An 18,418-nucleotide genomic window follows, 5' to 3' on the forward strand; every position below is an offset into this window, starting at 1 on the left:
ATCTTAAACTGTACCTAACAGAATTAGAAAAAGAAAAACAAACAAAGCCCGAAGTGAGCAGAAGGAGGGACATTAGAAAAATTAAAGCAGAAATACATGAAATCGAAACCAAAAAAAAACAGTAGAAAGGATCAATGAAACAAAGAGCTGGTTCTTTGAGAAGATAAAAAAAATTGACAAACCCTTAGCTAGATTTACTAAGAAAAAAAGACAGAAGGCTCAAATAAATAAAATTAGAAATGAAAGAGGAGAAATTACAACTGATACCACAGAAATACAAAGGATTATAAGAGAATACTAGAAAAACTGTATGCCAACAAGTTGGACAATCTAGAAGAAATGGATAAATTCTTAGGCTCATATAACCTCCCAAAACTGAATCAAGAAGAAATAGAGAATCTGAATAGACCAATCACAAGTAAAAAGATTGAAAGAGTAATCAAAAACCTCCTGAAAAATAAAAGTCCAGGATCAGATGTCTTCTCTGGAGAATTCTACCAAACATTCAAAGAAGATTTAGTACCTATCCTTCTCGAACTATTCCAAAAAATAGAGGAAGATGGAACACTTCCTAACACATTCTACGAGGCCAGCATCACCCTGATACCAAAGCCAGACAAGGACAATACGAAGAAGGAAAATTACAGGCCAATATCACTGATGAACATAGATGCAAAAATCCTCAACAAAATATTGGCAAACCGAATACAGCAATACATTAAAAAGATCATACACCATGATCAAGTGGGATTTATACTAGGGACACAGGGATGGTTCAACATCTGCAGATCATGCAGTGTGATACACCACATTAACAAAACAAGGAATAAAACCCACATGATTATCTCAATAGATGCAGAGAAAGCGTTTGACATAAACATCCGTTAATGATAAAAACTGTCAATAAAGTGGGTGTAGAAGGAAAGTACCTCAACATAATAAATGCCATATATGACAAACCCACAGCCAACATCATACTCAAGGGGGAAGAACTGAAAGCCATTCCTTTGAGAACAGGAACAAGACAAGGGTGCCCACTCTCGCCGCTCTTATTCAACATACTACTGGAGGTTTTGGCCAGAGCAATTAGGTGAGAAAAAGAAATAAAAGGAATTCAAAGAGGCAGTGAAGAAGTGAAACTCTTGCTGTTTGCAGATGACTTGATTTTATATATAGAAAACACTGAAGCATCCATCGGAAAACTATTAGAAATAATCAACAACTACAGCAAAGTTGCAGGGTATGAAATCAACTTACAAAAATCAGTTGCATTTCTATACTCTAATAACGAACTAACAGAAAGAGAACTCAAGAATACAATCCCATGTACAATCGCAAGAAAAAGAATAAAACATCTAGGAATAAATTTAACCAAGGAGCTGAAAGACCTATACAATGAAAACTGTAAGATATTATTGAAAGAAATCGATGATGACATAAAGAAGTGGAGAAATATCCCGTGCACATGGATTGGAAGAATAAACATAGTTAAAATTTCCATACTACCTAAAGCAATCTACAGATTCAGTGCAATCCCAATCAGAATCCCAATGACATTCCTCACGGAATAGAACAGAGAATCCTAAAATTCATATGGGGCAACAGAAGACCCCAGATAGCTAAAGTAATCCTCAGAAAAAAGAACAAAGCTGGAGGCATCACAATCCCTGACTTCAAAATATACTACAAAGCTATAATAATCAAAACAGCATGGTACTGGTACAAAAACAGACACACAGATAAATGGAGCAGAATTGAAAGTCCGGAAATAAAATCACACATCTACGGACAGCTAATCTTTGACAAAGGAGCCAAGAATATACAATAGAGAAAGGAAAGTCTCTTCAATAGATGGTATTGGGAAAACTGGACAGCCTCATGCAAAAGAATGAAAGTAGACTATTTTCTTTTGGCAGACACAAAAATTAACTCAAAATGGGTCAAAGACTTGAAGGTAAGACCTGAAACTATAAAACTCCTAGGAGAAAATATAGGCAGTACACTCTTTGACATTAGTCTTAGAGGGATCTTTTCAAATTACATGTCTACTCGGACAAGGGAAACAAAAGAAAAAATAAACAAGTGGAACTACATCAGACTAAAGAGCTTGTGCAAGGCAAAGGAAACCAGGATCAAAATGAAAAGACAACCTACCAGCTGGGAGAAAATATTTGTAAATCATATATCTGACAAGGGGTTAATCTTCATAATATATAAAGAACTCACACAACTGAACAACAAAAAAGCAAAACAACCTGATCAAAAAATGGGCAGAGGATATGAACAGACATTTTTCCAAGGAAGATATACAGATGGCCCATAGGCACATGAAAAGGTGTTCAACATCACTAATCATCAGGGAAATGCAAATCAAAACTACACTAAGATATCCCCTTACACCCGTTAGAATGGCTATAATCACCAAGACAAAAAATAACAAATGTTGGAGAGGTGGTGGAGAAAAGGAAACCTTCATATGCTGCTGGTGGGAATGCAAACTGGTGCAGCGTCTGTGGAAAACAGTATGGAGATTCCTCAAAAAATTAAAAATAGAAATACCATATGACCAAGCTATCCCACTACTGGATATTTATCCAAAGAACTTGAAATCAACAATCCAAAGAGGCTTTTGCACCCCTATGTTCACTGCAGCATTATTCACTAAACCTCCCGAAAAATAAAAGTCCAGGATCAGATGTCTTCTCTGGAGAATTCTAGCAAACATTCAAAGAAGACTTAATACCTATCCTTCTCAAACTCTTCCAAAAAATTGAGGAGAGGGGGAAGCGGCCTAACTCATTCTACGAAGCCAACATTACCCTGATACCAAAACCAGACAAGGACAACACAAAAAAAGAAAATTACAGGCCAATATCACTGATGAACATCGATGCAAAAATCCTCAACAAAATACTAGCAAATCGCTAGATTTGTTAAAAAGATTATACACCATGATCAACTGGGATTTATTCCAGGTATGCAGGGATGGTTTAACATTCACAAATCAATCAACGTGATACACCACATTAATAAAATGAAGAATAAAAATCACATGATCATCTCAATAGATGCAGAGAAAGCATTTGACAAGTTACAGCATACATTTATGATAAAAACTCTGAATAAAAGGGGTATAGAAAGAAAGTACCTCAACATAATAAAGACCATATATGAGAAACCCACAGCTAATATCATCCTCAATGGTGAAAACCTGAAAGCTATCCCTCTAAGCACAGGAACCAGACAAGGATGCCCACTCTCACCACTCCTATTTAACATAGTACTGGAAGTCCTAGCCAGAGCAATCAGGCAAGAGAAAGAAATAAAAGGGATCCAAATTGGAAAGGAAGAAGTGAAACGGTCACTATTTGCAGATGACATGATTTTATATATAGAAAACCCTAAAGAATCCACCAGAAAACTTTTAGAAGTAATAAACGAATACGGTAAAGTTGCAGGATACAAAATCAACATACAAAAATCAGTTGCATTTCTATACACTAACAACGAAGTAGCAGAAAGAGAAATTAAGAATACCATCCCATTTACAATTGCAACAAAAAGAATAAAATACCTAGGAATAAACTTAACCAAAGAGGTGAAAGAGCTGTACACGGAAAACTATAAAACATTGCTGAAACAAGTTGAAGAAGACACAAAGAAATGGAAAGATATTCCGTGCTCTTGGATTGGAAGAATTAACATAGTTAAGATGTCCATACTTCCTAAAGCCATCTATAGATTCAATGCAATCCCTATCAAAGTTCCAACAACATTTTTCACAGAAATAGAACAAAGAATCCTAAAATTTATATGGAACAACAAAAGACCCCGAATAGCTAAAGGAATCCTGAGAAAAAAGAACAAAGCTGAAGGTATCACACTGCCTGATTTCAAAATATACTACAAAGTTATAGTAACCAAAACAGCATGGTACTGGCACAAAAACAGACACACAGATCAATGAAATAGAATCGAAAGCCCAGAAATAAACCCACACATCTATGGACAGCTAATCTTTGGCAAAGGAGCCAAGAACATACAATGGAGAAAAGAAAGTCTCTTCAACAAATGGTGTTGGAAAAACTGGATAGCCACATGCAAAAAAATGAAAGTAGACCCTTACCTTACACCATACACAAAAATCAACTCCAAATGGATTAAAGACTTGAATGTAAGACCTGAAACTATGAAACTTCTAGAAGAAAACGTAGGCAGTACGCTCTTCGACATCGGTCTTAGCAAGGTATTTTCAAGCACCATGTCTGACCGGGCAAGAGAAACAATAGAAAAAATAAACAAATGGGACTACATCAAACTAAAAACCTTCTGCACAGCAAAGGAAACCATCAACAAAACAAAAAGACAACCTAACAATTGGGAGAAGATATTTGCAAACCATACATCTGATAAGGGCTTAATCTCCAAAATATATAAAGAACTCATGCATCTCAACACCAAAAAAACTACCAACCCAATTAAAAAATGGGCAAAAGACCTGAACAGACATCTCTCCAAAGAACATATACAGATAGCCAACAGACACATGAAAAGATGTTCAAAATCATTAACTATCAGGGAAATGCAAATCAAAACTACAATGAGATATCACCTCATGCCCGTCAGAATGGCTATAATTAACAAGACAGGAAACAACATGTGTTGGAGAGGATGTGGAGAGAAGGGAACTCTCATACACTGCTGGTGGGAGTGCAAACTGGTGCAGCCACTATGGAAAACAGTATGGAGATTCCTCAAAAAATCAAGGATAGAACTACCATATGATCCAGCTATTCCACTGCTGGGTATTTATCCAAAGAACTTGAAAACACCAATGCGTAAAGATACATGCACCCCTGTGTTCATTGCAGCGTTATTCACAATAGCTAAGACTTGGAAGCAACCTAAGTGCCCATCAAGGGACGAATGGGTAAAGAAGATGTGGTATATATACACAATGGAATACCACTCAGCCATAAGAAACGATGAAATCCAGCCATTTGTGACAACATGGATGGACATTGAGGGTATAATGCAAAGTGAAATAAGTCAGAGGGAGAAGGTCAAATACCGTATGATTTCCTTCATTAAGTAGTAGATAATAACAACAATAAAGAAACACATAGAGACAGAGATTGGATTGGTGGTTACCAGAGGGGAAGCGGGGAGGGAGGAGGGTGAAAGGGATAATTCGGCATATGTGTGTGGTGAGGGGTGTAATTAGTATTTGGGTGGTGAACATGGTGTAATCTATGCAGAAATAGAAGTATAATGATGTACACCTGAAATTTATACAATGTTGTTATAAACCAGTGTTACTGAAATAAAAAATTAAAAAAAAAAAAAAAGAAATGGAAGTAACCCAAGTGCCCGTCAACTGATGAATGGATAAAGATGATGTGGTATATATATACAATGGAATACTACTCAGCCATAAAAAAAGGCAATATCGTCCCATTTGCAACAACATGGATGGACCTGGAGGGTATTATGTTAAGTGAAATAAGCCAGACAGAGAAAGACAAACACCGTATGATTTCACTCATATGTGGAAGATAAACTAACACACACACAGAGAGAACAATTTGATGGTTACCAGGGGTAAGGGGATTGGGGGTTGGTCACAAGGGTTGAAGGGGCACATTTATATGGTGACTGACAGTAATGTACAATTGAAGTTTCCCAATGTTATAAACTATTATGACCTCAATACAAATAAAAAATTATCCATATTCACACAACCCAGAGATAACTAAGTATTCTATGCCTTTTAGTGTGTATCCTTTGGGACTTTTTCATATTAATACACACACTCAGTTTTAGATATATTTTATACCTCTAGTGGGATTATATCATACATATGGTTTTATAAACTGCTTTTTTCACTTAATGTATTATCTTCCATCAAAAAAATCTTCTGCACAGTCATATCAACTCTTTTGTAGTAGAATGTCACATTTCTGGCAGATGATCCTCCTCAAATACAGCTAAGGTCCTTTCATGCCCTTGGTTAGAAACTTTCTGTGGCCACCATTGCTTACAAAATGAGTTTTGTAGTTGTTAATCTGATGTTCAAGAACCAGAGGTTAGTCCCTGCTCAAGTACTGGGAAAGGAAATAGAAAGTGTCGTAGAATGTGGAAAGACCCACCATCGCGCCAGGAGAGGAGGGAGAAGCACCCTGTCCGTTGTGACGGGTATAGCTGTGGCTCCTTAGGGAAGGTGCTTTAAGCTGATACCTAAAGAATGACTGAGTTACCCAGGCCTGGGGAACAAGGGGAGGGGGAGCATTTGGGGGTCGGGAGAGGGAGAAGCTTCCTGGAAGGACCACAGGTAAAGCCAAAAGTCTGGAGAAATTCAGTGCAGTGAAGGCTGGTGTGAGTGGGGGTGGGGTAAGACGGCTGGAAAGTCAACGGGGCTAGGTCCTGAAGGGTGATCACTGCCTGTCCTATGAGACCTTACTTTTTCAGCCAGGGGAAACCCCTGTGTCTCTAAACTGCTGTGGCACTTAACCGTTCTCCTCTCAAAGCTTTTATCACTTTCTGCCGTACAAAGATGGTTGTTGTTTCTTTTAAATTCACTTGTCACAGTTTCTTCTCTATTTTGTAAGTTCCTTGGAAGGAGGGATCACGCCTGAACGTCTTGTTTCTCCTGTTGCACGTATTAGATGGTCAATAGTTGTCTGTAGAAGTAACAAACAGATAATAAATAAACATAGCAGGTAGTTTCTAAAAAGGAAGATAAGGGAAGTTATTCATATCCATTTCATTCATTCTTCCTGAGCACAGCCGAAGAATAAAAATACGCGTGATAGACAGAAATAATATTCCTTTGAAGAGTCTATCTTCTGCGGTAAGCTCTTGTAAGTTGCAATGTGTTCTCTATCTATAAATTTCCACATCTATAAAACTGATGGAATGTGAATTCCCTTGAGGTACGTGATGTTTTAACGGTGTGTAATATATTACTTCTTTCATATAGTAGACAACATGCAAATTACATTGCATTATAATACAGTGATCTCCCAAGGTTACCAGGTCTTAATAAAAAAATACCATGTTTGTGTAATGTACTTTTTTTGAGTATTTACATTTAATAAATATCCATCACAAATCTATTCAGCAAATATAACTGATGGAGATGAAGCACAGTCCTGCTTTCTGAAGGCTTCTTCTAAGGGGCCTTTGGGAACCCTCTTTTGTAGTTCATATTTGAATTGTGCAGTATTTCAGAAATGTAAATGTTTCCTGTGGAAGCTCTGGTAGTGAACGGTGCTTAAACTAGTCTACTGGAATGTTTCTGCTGATCTAGCCAAAACAGATGCTGATAGTTTATTATTATTGTTATTATTGTACTTCATTCATTTAAGTGTCAGTCAGTGTTACTTTCAGTGTTTTGTGGCAATTCAGCTGTTGACAAGTATTTTATGAAAGTATGCCAGTTCCCCAGTATGCAAGGAGTATGATTAGATAAAACCTCTAACGATATTGAGAGAAAACTGGGAGTACCTCTTACTATAACTATTATGACTTATAAACATTTCAAGTTTTTCATACACATTTTCAATTTGTATTATCTCTGTATTTTGTTAGTTTATTAGTTATATATTTCACTATAACAAAGTACTCCAAAACTTAGTGGCTTAAAATACGTTTATTATCTCATGGTTTCTGTGGGTCATGAATCCAAGCAAAGCTTAGCTGGATCCTCTGGCTCAAAGTCTCACAGGCTGTCCTCAAGACGTTAGGCAGGCTGCGTCGTCTCCAGGCATGACTGGAGAAGGATCTGCTTCCAAGTTCTCTCATGTGGTTGTTGGCAGGATTTCCTTCCTTGTTGGCTGCTGGCCAGTGGCCCCCTCATTCCTTGCCTCCATAGGCTCTCCATAGGACGGCTTACAACATGGCAGTTTGCTTCATTAGAGCACGACAGCCAAGAAGAGCTGGGGAGAGAGAGAGAGAGCAAGATGGCATTCACAGCCTTTTGTCACCTAGTCTCAAGTGATATCACATCACTTAGTCTCTGTGGGTTCATGAGAAGCAAGTCACTAGGTCTTGTCCATATTCAAGGGGCATGGGTCCTAGGAGGTGAGGATTATTGCAGGTCATCCACAGTTATGAAAACTTTTGTTTTCTATTTCAAATTTCTATTTGTTAGAGGGTGATTTCTGTACTTTGAGTCAGGTTGCATTCCTGTATGTAAATATTGGAAATGAATATATATATTATATGTTTGGATAGCCAGAGACCTGAGTTATAGTGAATATTTAAAATTGAGAAGTTTAGGCTCTTATCGACTGATCTCTGCCCATTCTCCATATTCCCCAGATGGCTCGGCTGCCCCACAGTGATGATGTCCTTGAAGATTCTTGGCTGGAGGGGCTGTCCATCCAGGACTGTTCCCTTCTACATCTCCTCTTTAGACATTGACTCATATATTTTCCCACAATGACATGAGATATGCCTCTTTTGCATATTGAAATATTTACATCTTTAAAAATTAGTGTTCAAAATGCTTCTTGAGAGAAAGCTCAACGTTCATTAACCAGTGAGTGTGAAGCGAAGGCTCTAGGTCTGAGGCAGTGGTTGCAGTGTGTCTGGCTGACCCAGGCCATTTTGTTAATCACCCGGCCCCTCTCTTGGCCCTAAGGGGACCCAGACTTCACAGCCTGAACTGCTTTAGTTTAGTGTATTCCATATCCCTAGAGACCAGGTTAAACATTTCCAGAACCAGCCTGGCCTCTAGAGACTCTTGAGGTGCACATCAGATCGCTTCGTATCATGCTCTGGGTTTTGACTTACTGCAGCCCAGGTATTGAGATTCACATACCACGCATTTTGAAGACAGTATGTGCCACTGGACGTTCCAGCAAATTGATAAGTTAATTTTCCTGTCCTGACTTGTCAGGAACAGTGGCCGGCCCACGTGACGTACCTGTTTTGATTGTACCTTGGATTAATTTATAGAGGTAGCTGAGTGATGACACAGACAGGTCAATGCCGTTGACAGAAGTTGTATTACTTACAGTTCCCAAGGGAAGGGGGAGCACCACACTGTGCAGGGCCACATGGGGAAGCAGAAGGGGCGAAGGAGAAAGCTTGGGCCAGAGCCCTTATTGTGGTGTCCTTGGGGAGGAACGGGCGAGGCAGGGTAGGCAAGTTTGAGCAGGTTTGGGATTGGGTAGTTTCGGTAACTTCAGGGAGAAGGCAGCATGTGAGCCTTTTGAGCATTTGCAGAGCGTGGTGCTCAGTCTTGGCTGCTCACTGGAATCACCTGAGGAGCCTCTTTTTTTTTTTTTTTTTTTTTGGTGAGGAAGATTAGCCCTGAGCTAACCTCTGTTGCCAATCCTCCTCTTTTTGCTGAGGAAGATTGGCCCTGGGCTAACATCCATGCCCATCTTCCTCTACTTTATATGTGGGACGCCGCCACAGCATGGCTTGATAAGCGGTGCATAGGTTTGCGCCCGGGATCTGAACCTGCGAACCCTGGGCCACTGAAGCGAGTGCACAAACTTAACTGCTACGCCGCCAGGCCAGCCCCACCTGAGAAGCTTTTAAACCTGCCGTTGCCTGGGTTCCACTCGCAGAAGCTCTAACTGGTCTGGGATTTTTTGAGAGCTCTCTACGTGACTCTAGTGTGCAGAAGCGCAGAACTAAGAACTGTGCCACAGAGTATTCTCCTCAAACCAGGACCAGAGTTTGTTTGTAAATTTCTGATCCACTATGAACTGACTGATTATTTTTGCAAAATACAATAAAAATGAATTATTAGAAAAAGGGGGAAAAAAGAAATGCAAAATGCCAGCCCCAGTGTTGTCAGAGTCAACAGATATACAGCAATAACTGTACAAAATTGCGATAAACATTTCAGAGTGTTTACTCTTGATTTCTGTACTTATTGTCATGGACACATAACAGGTCACAGTCTGCACACCAGACGTTGAGGAGCGTTGATGTAGCGGGCAACATGGCAGGAGTCCTGTAGGCAGTGAACGGAAGCACGTGCCCTGCGAAGTAGATTGGGTTCCAGTCATACCGCGCCTTGAATGCTGGTGTAAATAGCTTGGCTTTTATTCTGTAGGTACTGGGCAGCCAGAGAGTCCTTGAAAGGAGTGGCCTGATCACAGCTGTGGAAGCTCACATGGGCAACATTGTGTGTGATAGATTCTTAGTGAGAAAAAATTGTTGACACCTGAAAGGGAGTGGGGGTGGGGAGGGACTGGTAAAATAAAACAAAAACTATATCAAATTTCTGGAGAAGTCACTTCACAAATACTAATAAACTACTTAGAGGATATAAGAATTAAAGCTAGCTACTTTTTTTAAAGCTTAAATAATCCAAAAAAACATAATTCAATTCTAAAAAATAACCCACCTAATATATTTTCAGAAACCACACAGATTGAAGATCCAAGGAAGCAATGGAGGGGGGAACAGGAGAAGATGCTCAAGGACTATCTCTCGGTGGCTCAAGATGCCCTCAGGACACAGAAGGAGCTGTACCACGTGAAGGAGCAACGACTGGCTTTGGCCCTAGACGAATATGTACGGTTAAATGATGCCTATAAGGAAAAGTCAAGTTCCCGCACAAGCTGTAAGTACCTGTGGCTCTTCAGACCTGAGAAATGGGGAGCAAATTTTAGATAACAGAAGGCCACTTGGGTTTCTGTGGAGTTTCATTTCTAGTCCTCTTCCTTCCTAGGCAGAAAGAGTCCCTCAAAGCCTTGAGGGAGGGTGAGGACATAGTGCAGATTTCTCCGTAAAACCCTTCGACCCCATTCCAGATAAAAGGCTCCTCATTTGGGGATGATGTATCCCTTCTGTTTTTGCTCCTCCCTCTGCCTGATTACCTTTTATTTATTCATGAGTTAATTTTTACCTTTTCAGATCAAGGCAGATAATTTGGCCCTTTTTGCTATTCTCGTACAGTAGTTTTAGTGCGGAGGAACTGGAACTATTAGCTAGAAGGAAGTTTCTCTTGACCACCAACCTCTCTCTCATCTCAAAAATTTATAATCTGGAGCTGGCCTTGTTTAAAGAAGCAGCTATGATGTACTTGGAAGTTAAATTATAAGTTTCTGGATCCTGCGAAGCTCTGATAAACTGTATCTGCAATAAGGTCTTCTGTAGGTATAAAATTCCGAAGAAGATTAAGCACCAGCACCTTTATGACATTCCTTTTTCGTTTCTTATTAAAAAAAATTAAAAAGGTTGAAGATTACTTTTTATGTTTTGGTGTCTGATGCATGACAATAAAGGAATTATAAAGTGAATATCCACAGAAGCATGTAACCTTGTTGTTTTTAGAGTTTGTAGTTCTAAGCTGAGAACTAGTTGTGCGACTTGTAGAAGTTAACTTTTTTTTTCTTTTTTTCTCTTTGAAAAGTATTCTCAGGATCTTCATCCAGTACTAAATATGATCCCGATATTTTAAAAGCTGAGATCTCCACTACGCGATTAAGGGTAAGATTTTCTTATTCTGGTTCTATGTTGAACGTATGCATAGATTACAAAGGTGGTGGAAGGGACTTGAGTGGTCATCTGCCATCTCCATTCAAGGTGGGAGCCTCTTCCACTGACCGCTGATGAGAGGTCTTTCTACTTCTGTTAGAACATCTTCAACAATTGAGATTTTCCTCGTTATTAAGACAGAGTATGTTGCATTTCTGGGCAGTTTTATTATTTGCAGTTAGTATATTGAATGAACATTTGAGTCTCAATAACATCCTTTCCCTTATTGTGCTGAAATACATCTTCCAGAATTGAGCCTAGTGGCTCTTTCATCAGACAACCCAATATTTAAAGATGCCCACAATCTGCGTCACCAAGTCATCCCTTTCCTAGGTCAAGCTTTACTAGTTCCTCACACTTCCTCATGGATTGTTTCCTGATCTTTACCCTAAATCTTTTTGACCAAACTGCTGTTAAGGTCAGAACTTATTTATCGTTGGTTTTTGGAGTCTTCAAGACTGCTCACCAAGTAAACAAACTCACGCAGCCCATATCTAGGTCATGCAAGAGATTATTACCATGGCCCCAGAAGCCCCCATTGGATCCCCTCTTCATCATTGCCCTTCTCCCTAAAGGTAACACTAGCCTCGTCGACACTGTAGGTTAATTTTTTGCCTGCTTTGAGCTTTGAAAAATGGAATGTTATCATATGTATTATTTGATGGCTTCTTTTGTTCAAGAACATTTCAAGATATGTCCACATTTGCTTCTATTGCTTTAAGGCATTCCACTTTTGTGTACATACCACAAATTCTTTCTCTCTTCTACTATTGATGTACATTAGAGTTTATTCCAATTTCTGGTAATTAAAAATTATGCCTTAATGTCCCTGTCTATTATGCATGTCTTTTGGTGCACATATGCACACATTTTTGTTGGTTTATGCAACTAGGAGTGGAATTGCCGTGTCAAAAAATATACATAGCTCCAGCTTCAGCGGATACTGACAGTTTCAGGCCTTCTTACATTCTAATATCTGCCCTTAAAGCCCTCAGTTACTCTCTGCACATGGCTTTTGCCTATATCCCACAGGTTTTGAATTTTGTATTTTTATTATTAATCAGTTCAAAATATTTTATCTTCTTTATGATTTCCCACATGAGTGTATTGCTTAATTTTTAAACAGTTAGAGATTTTCTTATCTTTTATTATTTACTTCAGCTTAAGTCCATTGTGTATTTTTCCATTCTAAAGTTTCTATTTGATTATTTTTTATTGTTTCTAGTTACTTTCCCAAATTCTTCACATTGATATATAATTTTTTGAACAAAATAATCACAGTTATTTTTAAATTCCATGTCTTGGTTAGTACAGTGTCTAGATTTCCTAAATGTTGGATTCTTCGGTCTGGTCTTTTTTTTCCTCTTGATTTTTGGTCGATATTTGACTTCTTACAGTTGCTTACTTTTTATTAGGAGCCATATATTATGTATGAAATATCCTAGAGGTCATTTGAGGTTTTAGATGGTCTTGTCTTTATTTCCAGTTTACCCTTTCTCTTAGGGCGAAGCTCTTCAAGACCCCAATTGAACTCCTGGGATGTTTTATGAAGGCCCCTTATGGTTGGTTGAGGCTGAACTCCAGATCTCTCCCTTGAGCCTCTCAGCTCTGTGGGACTGCCAGGAGTTCTCTGTCTCTCAAGCTCACAGTCACTGCATTCTTCTGACTTTTCAGTTTCACTTTTGCATACGCAAATGTCTCGAAAGGAAAAACAGTGCCAAGTTTGGATCAAGACTGTGGGCTTCCCTTATCTTTTAGATCTTTAACACAAGTTCTTGCTGCCTTGGTTATTCTCCAGTGTCTTCAAATAGGTGTTTTGTTTTGTTTTTCCTCATGACTTTTCTATTTCTTCTCGGAAGAGGAGTATGAAAAAAATGTGTCCATACTTTCTGAAAGCCAAACCTCTCTTCAGTTTGGATTTCTGGGTTTAACTGATGAAGTCATTGATAAGAGTGTTCTGTGTCATTCTGCCATAAACATCCCTCCAGTGTATCATAGACCCTTTACTCTGTCAATCCACCCACATTTCTCTGTACATTTCTCAAGAATATCATGTGATGATTTGCCAAACACCTTGTTGCTGAACTCCGTACTGTCTATACATTTCTGTGATCTACTAGACTAGATACCTTATCTAAAAAAAGGGAAATGAAGGTATTTTGTCAAAACTTACTCTTAATAAACTTCAGCTCTTACTTGAGCTGTGCACTTCTCAGGAAGTTATTACTTATTATTACTGCCCTTTGAAATTTTAACCATTTTTCACAGTTCTTATCTTGGTAAGACACATTGTGAATGGAATAACCACAATAGGCTATTAGAGTCTGTCCATTTAAATCCCCTTTTAGGAAAGATGCAAACTAAGGGAGGGATTTGAAAACAAAAACATATAGGATGTCTCATACAAATAACCGTTAAGGAGGAAATGGAGCCCCATCTTGATCAGGGAGATCCCAAGTGGTCACATTCCCCAGACCTGTCTCTCAATGCAGCAGAATCCCTTACATAAAACTTATTTGATGCCAGGTTGAATGTGCCCTTAGTATCAGAAGCCTGTATTTCATATGTATATTCCATCACTGTGAGACCACAAAGATGAGTCAGACAGGAGTGCCCTCCTTAAGAAGGACCTTCTCTGAAGAAGAGGATTTAAGACATTCATATATAACTGGAATGAAACATCAGAAGGGACACTCTCTTCTTCTCTTTCATTAGTGAATAGGTGCTTGTTTAATATTTCCTGTCAGTGTAAATGCCTTTTTATAGAAATGCCCCCCTAGTAAATTAGCCGTTGTGGCCTGTGTTGCTATTGTGATGTTTTGAGCTGTGTCATGTTTAAACACTGTGGAGCCGATGGTGTGGTCTGTCTGCTATTTGCGCACATTTTGGCCAGGTACCCTTTCAAAGTGCCCCAGCCGTTCAGAAATGGATGTGTAACTTGACAGAGTCTGATGGGTTTTGATAACCTGGCTTTTCTTGCCTTGCCTACCCTGTAGAAATTCTTATGTTTACTAGTCCCTTTCACAGATTAATGCCACAGAAATAGTGACTCATGAATCAACTAACTCTTCATTGCTTTGGTGTCTTGGAGTACCTGCCTGCATTTTTGGTCTCACTAACAATTTTTCAGGTATAACCAAACACTAGTTTCATACTTCATTATTTTGATGCAACAATATTAGCAGACGTGCTTCATTTGTTTTACTGAATTAGAGCGAGTGGCTCAAGTATTTGGGAACCAGGTATTTAGGAACATCCGTCTAAAACATCTGTTTTATATTATTTTGTGTTGTGGTCATGGGTATTGGTGATCATTGGGCTTCAGTTTCCTCCTTGGTCAAATGGGATAATAGTACTTCCTGGCATCTTATTTCTAGTTGTTGAAATGGTGAAATGAATAAATTAATGCTCTTTTATTAACATACTCTGATAACTTTTAGACATGATGTTTAATTGCTTGAGAAAATCTATTTTTTAGAAAGAGGAATATAAAAATTTTTACTGCAAAATTTATTACTTCATTTATTCATAATAGATACTTAGACCATAGCCTTCTTGGGGTAGAGAATGGAATATCTCATACAAACTAAACCTTAAACTCACTTGATATTTTAAAAAATTTGTACCTCAAATTACAAATAGGTGAGATTTGGTGAAAATTTGGAGGAGAAAATTTTTGGTGAATTTTGATTAAGTTTTTACTATTGTTTGTTATACTGAAATAAAATGTTGGAAGTGTAAAAGAAAATCTTTAGAAATACAAATGCATTTGAGAAATTTATTGAGCACTATAGCATATGCTCTGAGACAACTTTTAATTTTGTAAAAAAGAAAACAAAGGCCCCTTTGGTTAAATTATTTATATTTCACTCCAAACACATGACTGGTTAGTGGGCACTGCTAATGATAACTGTGTGCTATCTTTTGTTCTCAAAAATATTTACTCACGCATTCTTAATATGAATTCACTTTTAATTATTTTTAGCAATGGTGATGGACTTAGAAAAGTCATCCACAGTCTCACCTATTTGTCATCTTGGGCATAGATTTAAAAGAATGGCAGTTGAATTTAAGGTTTAGTTTGTAATTATGAATAGAGTTTAACTTGTGTGCACATCAAATTATGGCACTTTAACCAGTGATCTAATATGCAAAAATCATAACAACATGCTTTAAATGGAAAGAAACATGCCTTTTGAGAATGTGAATTGCTACAAATAAGGGTTATCTCTTGACTAGACATGAGAGATATCTTTATTCTTGCACTGCATTTAAAACTTAGCTTATGTCCCAAGTTCTTTCAGCTGTGACTTAGCTGATTTCAGGGTATTGAAGGAGATAAAGTGATACTAATTTGCAACACCATACTGTGCATTAGATACGGTTATTCTTCTTTTAGGATGTTTGGAAATGAATTTGTGTTGTAGCTGGTGTTGGATTAGAAAATAGTACAACAGTCTTTGTGAATTTTGAGTGAAACAAAAATGATATGACTTGATTCACATTCACTAAAGAAAAGAGAGCAAGACTGAAAGAGAAAATGAGAGAGAGAGAATCTATTTAATGCAAGAACTGGTGTTATCTCTATTATGACATGCTAGTAACTTGAAGTAATTAAAATTCATAGCATAGTAGTGCTTTTTTCAAAAAGCATATTCTGGGCCGGCCCCGTGGCTTGGTGGTTAAGTGCTCGCGCTCCGATGCTGGTGGCCCGGGTTCGGATCCCGGGCGTGCACCCAGGCACCACTTCTCCGTCCATCCTGAGGCCGAGTCCCACATACAGCAACTAGAAGGATGTGCAGCTATGACATACAACTATCTACTGGGGCTTTGGGGGGAAAAATAAATAAATAAAATCTTTAAAAAAAAAAAAAAAGCATATTCAGACCTTGAGTGGAGTGAAATTATAGCACTTAATCACATTTATTAATTTCATAATGTTTTGTTTCTCTCTTTCTGTCTGATGATTTTGGTCTTCTTTTCTAGCTTTGAAGGGTGCCATACTGCAGGCTAAATAATATATACTTCAAAAGAAGTCCTTCATTGACACTGTGTTGTTGGGGAGGAGATGTTTACTTTCTCCTCACCTGGATAAACTACCATGTCATTCTCTCTGACTGTGACTTCCAGACTTCTCCATTTTAATTCATAAACACCCTTATATCCATAATGCTCATGGCATTTTGCAAAATTAAATGCAATTAACATCTCCTATGAGAGAATATACAGTCTAAGCCGATAGGAACAGGAAAATAATGATTCATAAATGATTGATTTTAAATGGTTCTATAAATCCTGCAAAGCTCGTTCTCTCATTTTTGAAGGGCTATGGGAATTAAGCATTGAGAACTCTATGAGATAAAGATATTATAATGAATACATTCAAACCAACACTTCCTTATATTTTGATATTTTTTGTTGACATATACACAATAAATACATAGACCTAATGTGTTCACTTAAATTTTGAGAGAATCAGTCTCCTGAGGCCATAACAATGAAGTAGTGAGAGAAAAAACAGCTATTATACTACATACATTTTGCAGTCTTCAGCATTTTCATGTGCATATTTATATCTAGAGTTGAGTGGGAGATAGTACTGTCAGCTTCTGTTTAATCAAGGAACCAGAATCTGAGAGAGTTCCTTCAAGATAGAGAGGAATAGAATTGTATGATATGAGATTAGTCAGTTGGATCCCAAATTTAGATCTTGTGCCTTTAGAGAGAGAGAGAGATTGATGAAACAGGTCCAACAGGGTGATATTTTGCATAAAATTCAGTCTGTTGGAATCATCTGAATATCTTTTAAAAGATCCAATTAACTTCTTTTTTTGCCCAGGAAGGATTAACTGCTATAGGAATTGTCCTCTAACAACAGACAATTAGAGAACTGGACAAACTCTATAAAACTATTTTCAGACATTGTATAATAGGCAGTAGAGAAATAATCTCTAACTGAAGCGAAACAGAGGAGGTGAGCTCTAAGATCGTACCATCTGCAGTGCAGGGAAGACGGCTCACACATATTCCAGTGGTGTGCCTGACTTGAAGACACTAAAGAATAAAGTTCAGTGAAGTGGAAGTGTCTAGAACTTGTGGGGAATACTGGACAGGAGGGAGCTACAGAGAGAGAGAAAGAGAACAAGAGCAAGCTCTGGAGATTTCTAATGGGATCTCCTCAAATTTTTGAAAACTGAGTAAACATGGTATAAGATACAAGGAGGTTGGGGAAAAACAGCAGTAGGACAGACAATTCTCAGAGCTTACATAGGCTGGGAATAGTTTATGTTTCCACCAGCCAGAATAGAGAGACCTCATAAGACATGGGGCATTAGATAGAAACCTCAGTAGTGGGACCAAATTAGTCTTAAGACTAAAGGCTGCTTTGGACCTGCCCTAACAAAAATTAAAATCAAACCTTGAATGTATCAAATTTATTTAAAATAATTTAACTGTGTGCTAGAAGAAAGTCTAGCATTCTTTAAGAGGATACGACAGAAATCTAGCACCAATAATGTAAAATTCACAATGTCCAACATCTAGTCAAAAACTTTCCTGCATATTGGGAATGAGAGTAGTGGGGAGGGGCAGAAGGAAGGAATTACCAAGGGGCATGAGGAACCTTTGGGAGAGTGATAGATATATTCTTTATCTTGATTGTATTGGTGGTCTCATGGGTATAAGCATATGTCAGCACTTATGAAAGTATAAGGTTTAAACGTGTTCACTTTATTATATGCCAGTTATACGTCAATAAAGCTGTTAAAAATTGCTAGGCATTTAAAGAAGCAAGAAGATGTGACCTGTAACAAAAAGAAGAAATAACAGATATAATTTAATTAGCAAACATGTAAAAGCATATCATACATATGCTCAAGAATGTAGAGGAAAACCTGATGAGGAGAGAAAATAA

The 18,418-nt window shown here is 38.0% G+C and overlaps 1 protein-coding gene across 1 annotated transcript in view; it reads left to right on the top strand.

The window, feature by feature from the left end:
- Nucleotides 1-18,418, top strand: part of WWC2 (WW and C2 domain containing 2) — a 204,608-nt gene that overhangs the window by 102,790 nt on the left and 83,400 nt on the right. Inside the window, exons 3-4 of the mRNA XM_087418330.1 lie at nucleotides 10,385-10,588; nucleotides 11,381-11,457. Of these exons, the coding sequence (XP_087274456.1) occupies nucleotides 10,385-10,588; nucleotides 11,381-11,457 (281 nt within the window). The remainder of the gene's footprint in view (nucleotides 1-10,384; nucleotides 10,589-11,380; nucleotides 11,458-18,418) is intronic.

This window comes from Ceratotherium simum, chromosome 28 (genome assembly GCF_057802395.1).
Source record: "Ceratotherium simum simum isolate JZ-2026a chromosome 28, ASM5780239v1, whole genome shotgun sequence".
NCBI lineage: Eukaryota > Metazoa > Chordata > Mammalia > Perissodactyla > Rhinocerotidae > Ceratotherium > Ceratotherium simum.